This window comes from Phacochoerus africanus, chromosome 15, assembly GCF_016906955.1.
Source record: "Phacochoerus africanus isolate WHEZ1 chromosome 15, ROS_Pafr_v1, whole genome shotgun sequence".
In the NCBI taxonomy this organism is placed as follows: Eukaryota; Metazoa; Chordata; class Mammalia; order Artiodactyla; family Suidae; genus Phacochoerus; species Phacochoerus africanus.
In genome coordinates, this window is record NC_062558.1 from 3,577,669 (window position 1) to 3,597,592 (window position 19,924).

At 38.5% G+C, this 19,924-nt stretch overlaps 1 protein-coding gene across 3 annotated transcripts in view; it reads left to right on the forward strand.

Annotated features, from left to right (window-relative positions):
• Positions 1 to 19,924, forward strand: part of LOC125116656 (contactin-associated protein-like 3) — a 200,478-nt gene that overhangs the window by 177,347 nt on the left and 3,207 nt on the right. Inside the window, exons 18-23 of one of the 3 annotated variants that reach the window (XM_047762091.1) lie at positions 2,118 to 2,357; positions 3,359 to 3,589; positions 4,862 to 4,995; positions 6,383 to 6,470; positions 17,477 to 17,707; positions 17,947 to 18,018. In XM_047762091.1, coding sequence (XP_047618047.1) covers positions 2,118 to 2,357; positions 3,359 to 3,589; positions 4,862 to 4,995; positions 6,383 to 6,470; positions 17,477 to 17,707; positions 17,947 to 18,018 — 996 coding nt within the window. Of the gene's footprint in view, positions 1 to 2,117; positions 2,358 to 3,358; positions 3,590 to 4,861; positions 4,996 to 6,382; positions 6,471 to 17,473; positions 17,708 to 17,946; positions 18,019 to 19,924 lie in introns of all 3 variants that reach the window. The other 2 variants (XM_047762089.1, XM_047762090.1) reach the window with 2 other exon arrangements.

Below are 19,924 nucleotides of genomic sequence, written 5' to 3' on the forward strand. Positions count from 1 at the left end.
TCAGTGTGGTTCAGCCACACAGACACCATGTACCAAGAGTTCACTTGGTGTTAGTATATTTTCCATCAATTATTGTACCCAATTTACAGATGAGATAATGGAGGCTCAGAGAGATCAAGTGACTTGGCCACAGAAACCCAACCATAGGGAAATCCAAGCCGTGCTGGACTGATCCCAAAGCTTGCCCTCAATACCATGGACAATTTATGTTTGTTTCACTTCTTATCCATCTACTTATAAGACCATGTGCAAATTTTATCTGCTTCTCTTATTTTACTTCTCAGTGTAGATAGAGAACCAGCCTTGTAATTATGACAAGATCCTCCAGTGTCCCCTCAAAAGCAGATCACAGCTGACCAGGGAGGCAAAGGTAGCCTCATGTGACTCTGCGCTGCAGGACTTTCCCCAGCCCAGCACCTGGTTCCTTTCCGTCCTGATCTCCACCTTGTGCTGCTCTCTTATTGCAAATGCCATGTTTAGAACCAGGGCTGGCTCATTTGTCTCACTCTCTGTTCTTTAAAGCTTTAGATAGCAGGAGTCTCTCCTCTAATTTACTTGCTTATTCTTTATTATTGTTTGTTTTTCCCAAAGGGAGGAATAAGTTTTGCTACATTACTTTTTAAACAACTCTATTCTAATTTGGAAACTAAGAAGATTAACAAAGTAGCTCTCACTTGGTCTTTTCTCACATATTTTAAAGTAAATAAGGACACGGTCCAATTAAAAACTGATATAAATCACAAATTAGCACACACTTTGCTTTGCCAAGAGATACCTACAGCAGTGCCCAGGGACTAATGTTGTTCAGTGAATTTAAGCGCGCGCGTGTGTGTGTGTGTGTGTCTACAGCCCATGGCACCATAAAACCCAGCTTCAGGCACAGCTACTTCTTACTGAGTCGAGGCTTCACTTTGCGTTATCGAACTGTGAATCAAATTAAACAATTTTATTTTCTAATTTATAATCCTGAGGATTAATTAGTGGAATTTTTAGGAGCAAAGCATGCATGGAAATCTACCTGGAAGTAGTGTTCCCACTAAGATAATGTTTCTAAAACCTGAGGAGTAAGTTGAAAATTCAGATTTGGCATACCTATCCCAGGCACACTGAATCAGAATCTTTTGGAATGAATCTAATATCTGTTTTTAGCAAGCACTCCAAGTGACTAATGAGCTCCCATGTTTATTAGGCTAACGTGAAAAATTAGATAGAAAAATAGAGAGGTATATATTATTTAGTTTATGTTATACCACCTGAACTCAGAGCCAGCAGGATGGAGTAAGGAAGGCCTGAGGTCTTAAATTTTGGTTTTACCCCTTCTGCCTTCTCTTTCTTTGTTCTTGCCTCAATTCCTTTTCACAGCTTTATTACTGAGACTTCTTCTAAGTAATAATTAGTATTATATATATATATATAAGAATTAGCATTTTATATATATACACGTACAAATATATACACGTTATAATTATTCATATATGTTATAATTATTCATGTTATAATTATTCATATATGTTATAATTTATATGCATATATATGTAATTTGTATGCATATGTGTTAAAATTTCAATACATATATAAATTTATATAAATTTGTAATATATATTATACAAATATATAAATTTGTAATGTATTATACATTAGATGCATATATTATGAAAATATATACACATTCGTTATACATTATATAAAATACATATACGCATTTATATATTTCAAATTTATAATGTATATTACATTGCAAAGATTTTCAACTATAAAGCATTTATCATGCATGTCCTTGTTTATGAATTTAAACTTTTAAAAGGATCAGTGGTTTTTATTTTGCTCTTTAAGGAAGGAACAAATGTAAAAAGATGTCTTTTCCAATATAACTGAAAGAAGTATTTTTAGAATAAATATTTATCAAGTTCACCTTAAAAATATTTTTGTTGATGGTTTATTCAGTGTCGTGTCGTTTGATGATTCTTAACCCTTGACCATAGCTTTTGTTTTCAGGATTATATTCACGAACAGTTCCCTTTTTTGTTGTTATTCCAATTGGCCTTGGTTCGAAGTGGGGAGGAAATGTCAGACTGACACCCAGGATCATGTTGGCATTTGCAGTGTTTGCTTCGTAGGTGGAACAGCCGGCAGACAGAGAGGTTTTCTGGGATGCATGCGGTCTCTGCAGTTGAATGGGCTGGCCCTGGATCTGGAGGAAAGAGCCACGATGACGCCAGGAGTGCAGCCAGGTTGTCCAGGACACTGCAGCAGCTACGGACACCTGTGTCGCAATGGAGGGAGGTGCAGAGAAGAGCACAGAGGGATCACTTGTGACTGCACCTTCTCTGCATATGATGGGCCCTTCTGCGAGAATGGTGAGTGGGACAGAGAGCAGGACACAGAGGAAGTGTGGGACTCTTGAGAACTATGGAGACTGTTTCTGGCATTTGATGCTGGAAAGAGAGGACAAGGGGATTCTGTATAATTCACTGAAATAAAATTGTTTTTGTTCTGAATGCCTCCATTTCACTTGGGAGGAGGTGTGCTTGTTTTCTTGAGAAGTCTTTGCTTCTGTTAGAGCTGATGTCCTCCTCTGTGACTTTCTCAGAGGGTCATCAATGCGACATCTCAAGGAGAGCAATAACTTTTAACTGTATTTTTCCAATGGACATTTAATCTTCTATAAATCTATGATGAGGCCTTTTGGAGACAATAATAAAATACTTTTTAACACTTTTTTTTTGGTTGCCCCCGCAGGCACACATAAGTTCTGACCCAGGGATCGAACTTACACCACAGGAGCAACTGCAGTGACAGTAGCAGATCCTTAACCCACTGAGCCACCAGGGAACTCCCAGGGGCAATAATAAAATATGGTTACCCAGTTCTGAGTTACAGGAATATGGAAAGGTTAATTATCTTTTTATGGGCATGCCTTTTTATGAGCGGCTCAGCAGAAAAGAATTTGACTAGCATCCATGAGGATACAGGTTTGATCCCTGGCCTCACTCAGTGGGTTAAGGATCCAGCATTGCCATGAGCTGTGGTGTAGATCGCAGACGCAGCTTGGATCTGGTGTTGCTGTGGCTGTGGCGAAGGCCAGTGGCTATAGCTCCAATTGGACCCCTAGCCTGGGAACCTCCGTATGCCATGGGTGTGGCCCTAAAAGACAAAAAACAAAAACAAAACTTTTTGTTTACACTTTTTTGTTTTTAATCTTAAAATTTTTAATTAAAAAAAAACCAAAGAATACCATTTTTTCTCTTTTGAGATATTGAAAGATTAGAGATGTTCTTTAAATATACATAAAGGTGCATCAAACAAGACGCATATGCTTACCTGTTGCTAATATAACAAAATTTGCATGTCATTCCAGAGGTTTCTGCCTATTTTGGAACTGGCTCCTCAGTTATCTACAATTTTCAAGAGCGTTACAATCACACCTTCGATAAGAACTCCAGCTCCTTTTCAGTCTTATCTCATGAGGATCTGACACCGACTAGAGAAACGGTCACCCTGAGCTTCCGGACCACAGCGACGCCCAGTTTACTGCTCTATGTGAGTTCCTTCCAGGAGGAATACCTTTCAGTTATCCTCGCCCCGAATGGTGAGTGTCTTCACCGCAAGAGCACGAAGACTGACTTGGAAAATTAGGATCTTAATGTGAGGGCCCTTCCAGTGCTAAACTACAAACCAGGAAAGGCAGTGCATGCGCTGTAACTCTCATGTTATTAGGGCTGGTTTATTTTTCATTATAACCCCAAGTGTTTCTCACTCAAGTTAACATTTCAGTGATGAAATTTAGGCGGCTTTCTTCCCACTTTTATGTTCAGCTGGGCTTCTTGTTATCATGAAGGGGTCTTGCCTTCTGCACATGAATAAATTAGTACTTCAGTTCATTTTGAAAGATGATCTCTCAGCTTTTTACATGGCAAATACATCCTCCTCCTTGGAAGTGAGGAAGTGCATTAAACTATGTAAAAGCCAATTTCGTGAGCACAGATCAGTATGATTGTTCTCACCCATCAGTGGTTGGGAAGTCAGTCATGTCCTGTCTGCAGCCAAAGAAAAGGGAGATACGAGTTACCTGCCCATGACCACCGGTTAGGAAACAGTATCAAGGCTTTCCCAGTTGGAAAACAGAACCAAGCTTTAACCTTGTTTCCCAGAGAATCAAGGGAGAAACTTAACTTCTGGAAAAGATTCCTCTGATCTCTGACTGATAATCTGGTACAGGTAGTATCAGAGTTACCGGCTAGAGGGTGCATCTTTGAAGGAGAGCAGTGGGTGCCTATGAAGATTTGGATATTGTAGCAGATCGCTTCTCTCCTTTTGCTGCTTCTTGATTATGGCAGAAACATTGGCGAACATTTCTGGTTGTGCAAAAAAAAGATTACTTATGGGAATATCAGTGATACACTAAAATGCATTAAAAGAAGTCCCATTAAAAGAAGTTCTGCTTATAGAAACTGAATGTTACTGCAGTATAGCTTGAGGTTTTACCATTTGCTAATATGAATACCACATGAATAATTAACTTCCAGCCTAGCTTGGCATTTTCATAAGCTTCACTTAGACTTTGTCCTCTGGTTAAGGAAAATGGAAGAACTTGGAGAAACATCACATGGTCTTGATTTTAAAACTGAGCAATTTGATTCTGACTTTGGCCCCAGAACAGCACATAAATGATTACTAGTCCAGGAAAAGGAACTATTGTTGTGCTCAAGTAAATGTTCCATAGATTCACATGGTATTAAATTAAAAAAATAAATTAAAAAAACTTAATAATTTTTTAAAAAGTCAATGCAGTTACCTTAGAACCTGCATTGACTGTATAAAGTTCTATTGTAGTTGAAAATGTCATTTTCTTCTTCTTTAGGAAGTTTGCAGATCAGGTATAAGCTTGACAGACACCAAGAACCTGATGTTTTAAACTTTGGTCTTAAAAATCTGGCAGATGGGCAGCTCCATCAGGTGACAATTAACAGAGAAGCAGCAGTGGTCTTTGTCAAGGTAAGCTGGTAAATTCAGCAACAGCAACAGTGATTCAAATTATGATGCTCAGAAAGTAAGATCTAGAGCAAAAATTTGATAATAAATTCCAGTAAGAGAGATACACATTCAGCACTGTTCTTCCAGGAGTCTTCCTAGGACAGGAAATGTAGTCAAAGTGTTTGTTTTGTTTAGCAAAGTTTGTGTGTTTAGCAACCTGTCACAGTTATTATTAATCTTTAACCATTTAAAATACCACACTGTTCCCGTGGTGGCTCAGTGGTTAACGAATCCGACTAGGAACCGTGAGGTTGCGGGTTCGATTCCTGCCCTTGCTCAGTGGGTTAAGGATCCGGGGTTGTCGTGAGCTGTGGTGTATGTAGGTTGCAGACGCGGCTCGGATCCCACGTTGCTGTGGCTCTGGCGTAGGCCGGTGGCTATAGCTCCGATTGGACCCCTAGCCTGGGAACCTCCATATGCCACGGAAACGGCCCTAGAAAAGGCAAAGAGACAAAAATAAAATAAAATACCAAACTGTCTTCATTGGATTTGCTTTATTTGGTTGGGAAATATTGTCTAGTTGGTCCTAGTGGCTCCTGGAGATATTCCAGTGGGAACCTATTCCCACTGGATAACAAAAGAACAAATGCTACAGAAATGTAAACACAAGGAAAAAGCAAGATCTTGCTTAAAGTGGGAATGCATTTTGAAAAACCTCAGAGTGCTTCAATTATGCATTGTCACTGAGTTTTGAAGAATCATCTTTTATATCTAATCTGTATGAATAATACATTTTTCTGCTCATATTACAAATTCCCTTTCTAAATAAGTAAAAACTTGGAGGTTCAAAATAGCTATTGCATCTCTTTGTGGATTGTACCAATTATAGATACTTAAATCATGAAGACAGATGTAGGGGAAAGGGATGGGCAATGGGTGAAGTGGAATTTGAGATATTATAAAAAGTGTTTATAAAACAGTTTTCTTAGGAGTTCCCGTCGTGACTCGGTGGAAACGAATCCGACTAGGAACCATGAGGTTGCAGGTTCGTTTTCTGGCCTCGCTCAGTGGGTTGAGGATCCAGTGTTGCCATGAGCTGTGGTGTAGGTCACAGACGCAGCTTGGATGTGGGGTTGCTGTGGCTGTGGCGTAGGCTGGCAGCTTCACCTCTGATCAGACCCTTAGCCTGGGAACCTCCATATGCCAGAGGGTGCAGCCCTAGAAAGCCAAAAATAATAATGATAATAATAATAATAATAAAAGGCAGTTTCTCCTTTAACATTTGTGATAGCATGAACATATAGCTTATTTTTTTTATCATTTTTCTTGGTCTCCCTTTGATTTCCATCCCCTTACCATCAAAATTGCTCATCATTTTGATGTTTGCATCATGTGGAACATTTAATAGGTGAACCAAAATGCAAGGAGACAAGTCATCCTGTCTTCGGGGACGGAATTCAATGCTGTCAAATCCCTTATATTGGGGACAATTTTAGGTAAGTGGAAAAGGGTCCCCCCACCCCCTCTGCCCCATGACATGGATCAGAAGTGCCACTCTGCAAACACAGGAAGCATTCATCCTGCTCTAAAAAGCTTCTTGACATATTCATGATTTCCCCGTGAGTGACAATCAAGGTAGAAGCTTGTACTCTTGTCTAAGTGCATATATAATCACGAGGAAGTGTTGCCTGGAGTTGAACAGGGGCGTTCCTTGAAAATGCCTCCACACTTACCCTCTCACTCAGCAATCAAGCATAATGAAACGTGACATTTTTCTAACAGTTCACAAAAGACAAAATCAAAGCAGACATCAAGTTCACAAATTCTATAGTAATCAGGGGTCAAATGCAGAAATCACTTAATGATAAATCTAGATGTAAATCTAGATTGATGTTTAAGAAAAGATGAGAAAAGGCTGTTTATTTTCTCTTTGCAAAGGAATAAGCTTTGGGCTGTGGCCTGGACTCTACCTTGCCTGTGGGCTGAGATGAAATGTGTTTATTGCTCCCAGCTACTCTCAGAAAATCACAGCCTAAATATCCCACAGACATCCTTTCTGGCTGCCAGTTATTCTCCATAAAAATGCCAAAGTAAAAGCATACTTTACTATTTAGACATCAAACTCTCTATGCCTTTTTCCCCCTTGTCACCAAGAGTTACATTGAAATAAAAACAAATCGTGAAGGGTATTTCTTTTTTTTTTATTACATATAAACTGTATGTTTTATTGATATTTAAATGTTATTTAGGAGAAATTTTCTTGTGGCACGTGTATTATTCCTGCTCTGGTGCTTGTTACTCATAGGGCTCTGTTTTGTCCTAAATAATCGATGGAAACTTTATCAGCTGTTCAGTCATTTGTACCTTGAACATTTTGGTTCTTTCTTTCTACCCCATGTATAGATGACATCACAAACTTGGGAGTGCTAGAGAAGGCACATGAATGTTCAAAATGTATCAAGACGCATAGTAACTATTAAAACTATCATGTCTTTAGGTCACTATCATTCAAACAGATGATGGGCAGTGAAATGATAACTTCTTATTTTTCAGACAGAGGAAATGTTATGAATTCTAGTGCCCTCCAAGGGTGCTCTGCTCTCTGGCCCAAGTGATCCTTGGTTTGAGCAGAATGAGAGCTGTACTTCTGTAGAGTGGGCGCAGTCTGTGAGTAGAGGGATGGTTCTAGCTGATCCCTGCTCCATGGCCAGAATAGATGTCTTTTTGCATTCTTTCCCCAGCCTTGAGATCAGATGTGATCAATAAACAAAACAAACACAGACCACACACAACTTCACAAGACCAAAGTAGAAAGTTGCCGTCTATAAGTGTGAAATTGACAAAGGGATCTCTTAAAGACATTTAGCTTCGACTTTATGATCTATAAAGGCATAGGCAGTAGATTGTGGAAACTGATTTAATCACTACATTATATATGAAGGGGATTGTTTTAATTAAAAAGTAAAATAATTTTATTATATCGATTTTTAAATTTTCTTTTGAGTTACTCTACAGAGGACAATAGCACGGAATTGAAGATATTAATGTTTTTATTTTAAGAATGATATGTTCAAAAGCATCTCTCTCAGGCCATAAAAATTAAAGTTGAAATTCAGCAATGAAGTTTATAGTCTGAAGCAATTGAATCCAATACAATTATAAATATTCATTTCTTCTGTACCTAGAGGTATGTCTCTTGATCAAAGACTAATAAAACTTTTCATGTTTTGGATAGCTTTATTTTAGGATGGCTTCTGTTTTAGTTCTGCTGCCACTTTCAGATCAGTTACTGAGTGTAAGAGGACTACAATATTCTATTCAGATTTGGGGAGAATAAGGAGAACTTCCCTTTACTAACTTATAGGAAAATAGACCAATAGATTGGCCAAAAAGTAACCTTTAATTTTCCAAAGAGAGTTGTCCCAAACTATAGCAAGTTATCCAGTACCTATTTCTTGTTAGCTATTTTAACTCACTGAGTTATCCATTCATTCCAAAATTTTTGGTGGTGCCTAGAGTTTCAGCTATGGCTCAGTGGGTTAATGATCTGGCATTGTTGTAGCTGTGACGTAGGTCACAGCTCTGGCTCAGATTTGATCCCTAGCCCAGGAACTTCCATGTAATGTACGTGTGGCCAAAAAAGAAAAAAAAAAATTTGGTGGTCCCTCATATGTGCTGAAACTTCATCGGCTACTGTACCTGCCCTCAAAGTATTTGTGCTATAATATAAAATATAAGCAATAAAATAGAGTCCGTGACCAATCTAATTAATCATTATTATTATTTATCCTAATGTGCTTTGAAAAAAGTTTCAACATCGTCTTCCAATTAACATGCTCTTATTCTTCCCATTCTTCAATGATCTTATTAATGATGATCACTCAGGTTAAGTTTTTCCAGTTACTATAAAATAATTTCAGTGTAATCCCACTTTACATGTAAATATTTAGATTTCTCATGTTCTATGTAGTTTTACCTCTGATAAGGTTTATAGGTCCAAGGTCTGAGAGATTTAAAATACAACCACCAAGGAAGGTGCCCCAATTTTTGCTAACTTTTATTTTTCTAAAGACTTTTCTATAATTGGTAGTCTGTTGGTTTTAGGTTTTGTGCATTTAAAAAAAATCAAAATAACAAACCTAAAATATGAAAACAAAACAAAAAAATCTGTTTTAGAAGTATGCAGACTAAAGATGTTTCTTTCTGCTTGGAGAATACAATGGGTTGAATATAGTTCAAATCAATACAGTCATGTGAATAAACCTTAGTAGGCTAATTATTTGTTTGGGAAAAGAAATCCATTAAAGGATTATATGTTGAAATGAAGCTCCATATATGAGAACTGAGTAGTGAATTATTTATGGAAATTATCTACTGAGATCTGCATGGAGAGACTAGAATTTTGGTATTAAAAACTCCATTGACTTATGTGACATATATTAGTATTTTCTATGCTATGCCTCAGAATTTATCTCACTTAGAAGAAATTTACATAGAAGACACAAAAAGTTTATAGAATTTCAGGAATATGAATGTAAATGCAAAAAATCACAACAAAACATTAGCAGATCTAATCCAATAACATATAAAAATTATTATATGCCCTGACCAAGTAAGATTTATCCCAGGAATTTAAAGGTCGTCCAGGTAAAAATCAATGTAATACACCATATTGATGGAATAAAGGTAAGTTGGGAGTTTGGGCTTAGCAGATGCAAACTATTATATATAGGATGGATAAACAACAAGGCCCTACTTAGTAGCACAAAGAACTATATTTAGTATCCTGTGATAAACCATAATGGAAAAGAATATGAAAAAGTATAACTGAATCACTTTGCTGTAGAGCAGAAATCAACACAACATTGTAAATAAGCTATACTTCAGTGAAGTTTTTTTAAAAATAGACTAATGGACAAAAACCACATGATCATCCCAGTAGACACAGAAAAAGCATTTGGAAAAAATCCGACATGCATTCATAATAAAAACACTGAACAAATCAGGAATGAAAAGAAACTTCCTCATGTGGAAAAGAGCATCTGCCAAAAACCCAAAGCTAATATCACACTTCATGGTGAAATAATAGAAGTCATCCCCTAAGATCAGCTGCAAGATAAGGATGCCTACTTTCACCATTTTCGTTCAAGATTTTAGAGCAGGTTTAAACTGGAGATATTAATAAGCAAAGAAAAGAATAAAAAGTATCCAGATTAAAAAAAGGAAAGTTACCTATATTTATAAAGGACATGATTTCATAAGATATCCATGAATAAATGCTATTAGATCTAATAAACAGTTTTGGCAAGGATACAAGATGAACGCACAGTAATTTATTATATTTGCATAAACTAGCGATGAGCAATATGAGAATACATGAAGAATGAATTCTATTTACAAAAGTATCAAAAAGAACCAAATACTTCTATAGTAACGTTAACAAGAGAAGTGCAAGACGTACACCGAAAACCACAAAATACTGTGGGCAGCAATTATGGAAGACCTACATAAATGGAAAGACATCTCTGTTCATGAATTGAAAGACTCCATGGTGCTAAGATGGCAATGCTCCCAAAGCTGATCTATAGATTCAGCACAATTCCTATCAAATTCAAATGGCCTTTTTTTACAAAAATTAACAAGCCGATCTCAAGATGCATATGGAAATGGAACAGGCTCCAAATAGACAAAACAATCTTGAAAAGAAGAGCAAAGTTGGCAGTCTCACCCTTCATGATTTCAAAACTTAGTACAAAGCCCCAGTAAGTAATCATGACTATGTAATATTGGCATAAAGATAGACATAGATTGGAATAGATTGAATAGATTAAGAGTCAAAATGTAAAGTATATTTATGGTCAGTTGCTTTTTAACACTGGTGTCAGGCCATTCAGTGGAGAAAAAATAATCTCTTCAACAAATGGTGCTGGCCCAATTGGATATCCACAAGCTTAAAAGTCACCATATACAAAAATTAATTCAAAATGGAGGATAGACCTAAATGTGGGAGCTAAAATAAAACTCTTAAAACGAAACATAGGAGTTCCTATTGTGGTGCAGCAGAAACGAATCCAACTAGGAACCATGAGCTTTCAGGTTCGATCCCTGGCCTTGCTCAGAAGGTTAAGGATCCAGTGTTGCCCTGAACTGTGGTATAGGTCGCAGATGTGTCTCGGATCTGGTGTTGCTGTGGCTGTGGTGTAGGCCATCAGCTGTAGCTCTGATTAGAACCCTAGCCTGGGAACCTCCGTATGTCACAGGTGCAGCCCCAAAAAGACCAAAAAAAAAAAAAAAAAAAGAAGAAGAAGAAAGAAACAAAATTGAAACTCTTTGTGACCATTGATTAGGCAACGGTTTCTTAGAAAATGTTTCTCAAAAGTCTTGGGTTAGATCATGGATTCTCAAAAGCACAAGCAGCAAAGAAAAATAAATTGGACCACATCAAAAGTTAAAAGCCTCTGTAATTCAAAGGACGCTATGAAGACAGTGAAAAGACAACCCAGAAAATGAGGAAAATATTTGCCAGTTATGTATCTGATAAGGGACATTTATAGAGAATATATAAAGAACTCTTACAACTAAACAATAAAATGAATAACTTAAAAATGGCCAAAGAATCTGAGTAGACATTTCTTCAAAGAAGATACACAAATGACAACCAAGAGAAGATGTTCAAAATCAGTATTCATCACGGAATTGCAGATCAAAACCAAAAGATATTTTATATCCAATAGGATGGCTGTGACCAAAAACAGACAGACAGTAACAAGTGTTATAGAGGATATGGAGAAATTGGAACTCCTGTGAATTGCTGGTGAGAATGTAAAACTGTTCAGCTGCTCTAGAAAAAGTTTGGCAGGTCCTTAAAACATTAAACATAGTTACCAAATGACCCGGAAAGTCCACCCCTAGATATATACTCAAAAGAATTGAAAATATATATCCTTTATATCATAGAAAATGCCCAACCATGGAGTCCCAATAAGCAGTACCAATAAATAAATAGGTAAATAATTATGCCACTTCTAAGGAAATCTAAACGCAAGAACTGGGGCGAGGGGTTGCGGGGGAGAAGAAAACATCAACAAATAAAATTCCCCTCATTAAAACAGAGCTCTTGAAGGCAGAAAACAACTAGGATGAAACTTGGCACTCAAGGAGATTTTAATAAAATCACAGGCACAGACACAAACACAAACTCAGGGAATTACAATAAATACGACTTTCACAATTTCAGTGGGTGATCCAAAGGAGAGAATTAGAGAATCATCGGTGATTATCCTTAAGTAGTGGCATGGAGTATCATGTAGATGAAATGTCTCAAACCACAGAGCAAAAAGATTACGAGATAGAAATTAGGAGGGAAAATAAAAAGGATTTGGAAGTTAGATCTAGGAAACTTAATGCTAATAACTGGAGAAACAAAGATAATAATTACATATTAAAAAAATTTTTTTTTTCTCTGAGCTAAAGGAAAACCCGAGCTGCAGATTTAAAGCATTCATTAAGGAGTTCCTGTTGTGGCTCATTGGGGTAAGAACACAACACAGTGTCTGTGAGAATGCAGGTTCGATTCCTGGCCTCCCTCAGAGGGTTAAGGATCCGGTGTTGCCACAAGTTGTGGCCTTAGAAGATGCAGCTTGGATCTGGCATTGCCGTGGCTGTGGCGTAGGCTGGCAGATGCAGCTCCAATTCAACCCCTAGCCTAGGAACTTCCATGTGCCACTGGTGTGGTCCTCAAAAGAAAAAGAAAAAGCATTCATGGATTCTGATGAGAAAAGAAAGATCTGGGGAAATTGTGGGAAAATCACTGAATTACAAAACCAAAGGGGAACATCTTCCAGACTTTCTAGACAGAAGTTGCTACAACGAAAAATAATGATATTGGCATCAGCATCCTATTTCTCATTTACAACAATAGGATTAAAATGATAGAATGATATGTAGTTATACTGCTAAGAAGAATGCTTGCAAGCATTTAATATATAATTAATCTGACAAGGTTAAAAAGACATTTTGGGAAACAAGGAAGGATTGAGATTACATATTAACCAAGCATCCCCTCTGAAGAAAGTATTAGAGAATTACTGCAGTGAAAAAATGAGTCAAAACCATGACCTCGGAATGGAAAAGTGACAGGAAACTGTGAGCACCAAACCTTCCAATGTAGACTTATACCCACACCTATGTGCATAATGTAGTTAGAGCTACACATTAATGATAGACTATTTGGGTACATACAAAGCCACCCATTCACATTCACACCCACAAACCCACATATATGTATAAATATGAAATATAGACTCTTGAACTATAAGAAAATATGATGCAATACAATATACTACTGATTTTTCTCTCTTTAGTAATACTGCTATCTACAGACATGAAGATGACCTTTAAAGCTAGGTTATCTTTAAATAATAAATTCCGCAAAATTGGTCTAATTCATTGCGATAAACGTCTGCCCTAGATTCCTTCTATTAGCTTTGCTTAGTAGTGCTCATGTCAGACTTTAACAAGGAAAATGAGTATTATCTAGTACCTCTTTTTGCCCAACAGCAAATTTTTTTGTGTGTGTGTGGCATTTGTGAGCCAAGAATTTTAAATTATTTTTATTTTTTAAAAGATTTTTATTTTTTCCATTATAGCTGGTTTACAGTGTTCTGTTAATTTTCTACTATACAGCAAAGTGACCCAGTCACACAAACACACACACACACACACACATATATATATATATATACATATATATATATATATATATATACACACACACATATTCTTTTTCTCACATTATCCTCCATCATGTTCCATCATAAGTGACTGGATGTAGTTCCCGTGTTATACAGCAGGATCTCATTGCTCATCCACTCCAAAGGCAATAGTTTGCTTCGATTAACCCCAAGCTCCCAGTCCATCCCACTCCCTCCCCCTCCTGCTTGGCAACCACAAGTCTCCAACAGCCAAAAATTTATTTTACCTTCAATTTTTTCCCCAGTATTTTAGCCTTGCAAAAGTCCTATGTTACCACTGCAGTGTTTCCCATTTTATTTCTTCTTGATATTCTCTCAAGTATACAGGGTGCCTTTCTTTTTTAAAAATTTATTTATTTTTAAAAATGAATTTTATTGGAGGATAGTTAACTCAGAAAGTTGTGTTAGTTCCAGGTGTACAACAAAGTAAATCCATTATACATACACATATATCTGTTCCTTTTCAGATTCTTTTCCCATATAGGTTATTACACAAATGTCTGAATGCAAAATTTAAAAAGTAATGCTGTTTTTAAAGTACGCTTTTAATTGATAATCCTTCAGTTAGGTTGCTTTAAGCTCATTTTTCTTCAGTGTACTTAAGAATCTACCTGAAATTCCTCATGCATAAAGCTCTTTGATGTCTCATATAATCAACTTGGCCAAGATAGGTGTATATGTCAGAAAGATGTTTATTATGATTATAGGAATGCAAATGCATGCCCCCAACTTTAGTTGTTTTTAGAGGTCTTTTACATAACAAACATTTACTTTTGCAACTTTGAAACCATGAACAGAATTTTTGTAAGCCCAAGCAACTCCCAACACATGTGGTAAAAATCACAAAGTCAGGCTATTTTTTTCCTGAAGGTAAAGCTCTTTTCCATGTCACAAGAAAGAAGGATATAAAATATTTGGCCTTCAGGAATGACAGGCTGAAAGAAAGAGATGAAGTTTAGTAGGAAAAAAGTTAATAAGGTTCAAGAAATTCACCCCAAGAGTTCCCGTTGTGGCTCAGCGGAAACAGAGGACACAGGTTCCATCCCTGGCCTCACTCAGTGGGTTAAGGACCTGTCATTGCCATGAGCTGTGGTGTAGGTCACAGAATTGGCTTGGATCCTGAATTGCTGTGGCTGTGGCTGTGACTGTGGCATGGGCCAGCAGCTGCAGCTCTGATTCGACCAGTAGCCTGGGAACCTCCATGTGCTGCGAGTGTCCCCCCTCAAAAAAAAAGACAAAAAAAAAATTCACCCCATGAATTTGTAGGGGAGGGAAAACTTGACCTCTCCTCCCTTAGGGTCTTAAATTAAAATAAAAAGGATTAATAGGAGAAAAACAGAGATTTTTAAATGTACATGGGAGCCCCTATAGGAAAATAAAAACCCAAGAAGCAGATGGGCCCAAGTATTTATAGTATAGGCTGAACAAAGAGCAGTCGTTGTGAAAAAGTAAGTTAAATGCAGGAGGAAACTTAAGGAAGATAGGGGTTATTTTAACAAAGTTTGTATGTGCAGATTTCTCTGGGCTGGATTCCCCATCTCTGGTCATAAAAATGTATTTTTCCTCCTGGTACAGAGAAGGCAGCTTTTTCATGGGAGTTTTATCTCCTGCTTTCAGGAACAAAATGAGGTCAGTGTCCTTCTTCTCCTTGCTGTTTTTCAAGTAACTAATCCTTCTGCCAAAGTGGCATCCTTGTGGGTGGCATATTTTGCCCCCCTTCAAATAGAAGCTACAGGGCATGTTGGTTAATTTTAGCGACAATAAGTATGTGTTCAGTTACCGTGACATTCAGCAAAACTCAGTGGCATAAGATGACAGCCAACTATGCATGTGCATTCTTAGTTGGAGCCAATTCGAGTACTCTTTTAACACAAGGTAGGTTCTCTGAATTTCTCAGCTCACACTTTGAGAATGCCACATTTTCAAAAATCTGGGGAGTTCCTGGTGGCCTAGCCGTTAAGCATCTGGTATCGTCACTGCTATGGCTTGAGTCACTACTGTGGTGTGGGTTCGATCCCTGGTCTGGGAACTTCCACATGCCGTGCACATGGCCAAAAACATAAAATAAAATAAAATAAAGTTCAACAGGCACACTGTCCACAGAAGGGTAGTAATGAGACTGAAAGTATTCTTTGGTTACAAAATCTATATTGCATGTATCCTGTGTAACAGACACTAAGCTAAGTGCAGAAGACAGGGATACTGCCCTCTAGGAGCTTTCCATGTGTTGCGTGAGAGAGGCAGATGATCCAAGGAGACAGACCTTCTGTAACTGAAGCACCAGGCAAATCCTGCTCTAAATCCTCATTCTTTTTTAATTTTTATAACACCACCACCTTTATTTTTCACAGCATCTAGCGTGTATGTACCAGATGATACATGTCCAGTCATAACTATTTATTATTATTTAGATTATCAGGAAAGGGAGACAAAAAAGCAGTGCCCCTGAAAAACTCAAACTCGAAAGAAATATAGGTTGTCCTCTAAGAGTGTGACTGCAGCTTCACAACGAACTGGGTCAGAGCAGAGATTCTCAGGGTGGACTTAAAGATGGCTATTTTGCCAGCCAGAACACTTATTCCATGGAAGGCATGTGCATTCATTAAGGAAGAAAGTATAATATCATGATATAATAATACATATAATATAGTAATGATATAATGACCCTGGTTTACTTGTGAGCATTTATGAGCCTATCCAAAAGGTATCAACATAAGAGACAGTATCCTGGTGAAAAAGGGATTACTACAACCAGCCAGGATCCAAGTCTCCCCTTCTTGAGTGACTTTAATTTACTAAACCATGTTATTAACTTCAAGTAGGAATAAAAGTACCCACAGTGCTATGTTTTGAGCATTAAAAAAATAACCTCTGTACATCACTTAGCACAATGCCCAGCCTATGGGAGCCATATGGTAAATTCTTGGTAGCTCTTTATGATTGTTAGAAAAAGAGGCAATGAGCCTGTCTACACACAGGGTGAAGTGGGAGGAAGTTTGACAGCAGATGCCAAAGGGGCCTCCTATTGACATGGTTTCCTGCGTGGGGAACATGGAGGCTTCCCTGACTGACACGTTTCAACATCAAATCTACAACTAAGGACCCTGTGTCAGATTTCATGCCCACTGAGCAAATGCACTCACTGCAGGATGTTATCATCGCTGAAATGAACGAATTGATGTCTTGCTTTTCTGTGTCAGTTGTTGCTCTTCTTCAGTCTGAATAACCAACCTCTGTCAGTTTGGGGAGAGGGAGGGGATCAAGATGGGGTTGGTGGGGGCAAGCCTCGATTTACAGAACGGGGACAGAGACCATCTTTGTGAAGTGAGGAACAGGGAGGTTGGTCATTGAGAGGCTCAAAAACGTCAGCCGGATTAAACAGGTAACTGCAGAAGGGGTTCCCAGAACGCTGCTGTTCCCCCAACCCAGGAGACATTTCACTGTAACCACCTAGATTATTGGCCACAAATCCTGTTAAAAATTTTTTTGAAAAATGCAGTGGCAGAGGATTTCATTCGTCTGTACCCTTGACTGCATCCAAGGAAGCTTAAATTGGCTCACATGCAGAGTGAGCACCTGCAGGGCATCAACCGCAGGTACCAGCTCTGGCTGTCTTGCCTAAGGAAGGGGGAACTAAGGGTTCGGAAGGAGGTTCAGCTCATCGGTTCACCATTGCCCTGCGGATGGCAGGCTCTTCCTGCATCCTCGTCTGTCACCCCTAACGGTGTGTCCTGCTTCTTTGCCAGCAGAGCCCCCAGGCGCGGACCCGGATACGCTACGGGCCGGCGTGAGCGGCTTCACTGGCTGCCTCTCTGCTGTGCGCTTTGGCCCCGCTGCCCCGCTGAAGGCGGCGCTGCTCCCGGGCGGCCCTGTTCCGGTCACCATCCGAGGACACTTGGCCGTGGCGTCCCGCTGCGCGGAGGGGACAGGGCCGGGAGCCCCAGCGCGGGAAGCCACCCGCCCGCTCGCAGGCGGTGCAGGTGCGTGGCCCTCTGCCCGTGGTCGCGCTCGTCGCCCGCGTTCTTCCACCACTTCTCCATCCACGAGGTTTCCAAAAGCCCTCTGTTCGTTCAACCTTTCCATTCCCTGGTCTTTCCATTCTGTGCTTTTCGTTTCAAGTTCGTTTTTATCCCTGCACTGTCTGCTCTTCTTTCAAATGTCTGTGGATTTCTCAAACGTCCTTCTTTTCTCTCTGTCATTCTCCCTTTTTCTACTGTAGGTCGTTCTGGACCGACAGATGAGGGAGAACCCTTAGTTAATGTGGACAGAAGTGACTCCGCGGTCATCGGAGGTAACAGGGCCACAGAGGACCTCGTCCTTGGCGTTGGTGTCACTGTTAGCAAATCCAAAACCCATCCATGAGAATCCATGCTGATTGCGAGGTCGATGACAGGCCACATGCGTTTGCTCATGTTCTTGATGTAATTGTACCCAATTCAGCTCCTTTGAAGATGTTGGGAGCAGGAACCCATGGCTCCACTGGAACACTTTTTAAAGGATGATAGCCAAACTACACAATAATAAGAGGCTTTTCATTTGAAAATGGCCACTAGTATCTCTCAGGATACACACATATTCAAGATGCATTTACTCTACTTCTTCAATTTAAAATAGCCATGGACCTCTCAGTCCATTAGGCCAAAACATTTTGAAAAAAAACTGAAAAAACGTATTGGGAGAAGCACCTACACATGCAAAATGTCATTTTCCTAAACATAAAGATGTAAAACTGTGTCTGCTATCAGGCTTAACTTATTTATGGATGTACATATATATCCACCCATTAAATAAATCAGTTTTTATATATGTATCTACATGTATATTTGAAGAAGTAAAAGTAATTGCATCTTAAATATCTGACAGTACGTCCTCTGAAACAAAATTTATCCAGGTCTGACTCAAAAAGTTAATATTCAATTCTCCCTTCTTATCATTCAAAAAATGTTTTAATTTGTTTAATTAGATTTTTGAAATGTGAGTCATTTGCAAATTCTGCTCGGTGAGTAGCAGTAAACTACTTTCCACTTTTTGGTAGCCCCAAAGGAGGCAATCAGTCCTAGAGCTGGGTGATAGGACTGGGTGTCCACTGTTCACCACCCCTGCAAACTTGCTCATATAGGATCTGTTCATTTCGCCTGAATTCATCCAGACACCCATTTTTTTCCAGGCAGTTGGGAAAGTATTCAGACATTTTAAAGTGCTGACCAAACCTGTGTGAGAATGTTAATGTTTCCATTTTTATTTCAACTGTTTTTATTTTTATAATGAGTAAGGAATATGACCTCCATTTTACAACTCCAAGAACAAAACTCATATGTGTTATTTGTAATGCATATCTAAAAGGAATAACTTTTCTGTTAAAATTTAAATTAAGTCTTCATCCTAAATCATTCTAATTTATTTTTAATGAGAAGACTTTGCTATAACATCAAAGCTAAGTGAAAGTAAATCAACTTAAATGTGATTAATATTGACAAAATAGGAATCCAAGTTCAAAATTTTGCAAAATGCCATCATTGGTGCCCTTTAATTAGAGAGAGCAAAGGTAATAATGAAATTGATGATAGAACAAAGATGTGGTCTTTGGAGTTTTATTGCTTTTGCCAAATATCATCAGCAAGATGTACAAAGTAAATTGCTCCAGTGTCATTCCCCTAGGAAATCTTGTTTGGTTCCTAAAACATGGGATGGAGAATGAGAGCCAAAGGTCTTAGGGACAGAATGACTCAGTTTACTGGATCCCACAATTCACTTGAACCTGTCTTCCGTCTGTGGTGGCTGGTTGCTACATGGTTTGTCAGCTACCAAGTATGTAGACTTCCAGTATTATTTCAGAAATTGGACTTTTTTCTAACTGCTCACAGACTGCACCCTTATGTAAAATATTTCCTCCATTTAAAAGATTATCCCAACAGGTGGATTTCTCTGTGTTCTGCATTTTGCATTATTATTTTCTCTTCTTGCAAACAAAGGCAGTGTTACAGGAAAGGAGAATTAACTTAAAAATATTCAAACTTGGTAAACCCTACATCACACAGGGTTTCTTGCCAAGGGATCTATATTACAGATGGGCAGATGGATGGCCAGAGAAAAAGACAGATGTGTACATAAAGACACAGGCAAACCAGGAGCACCTGTCAAAAACACATTTACACTGGCATTGCTGATATGAAGGCTCTGGAAGGCATCAGATGCAT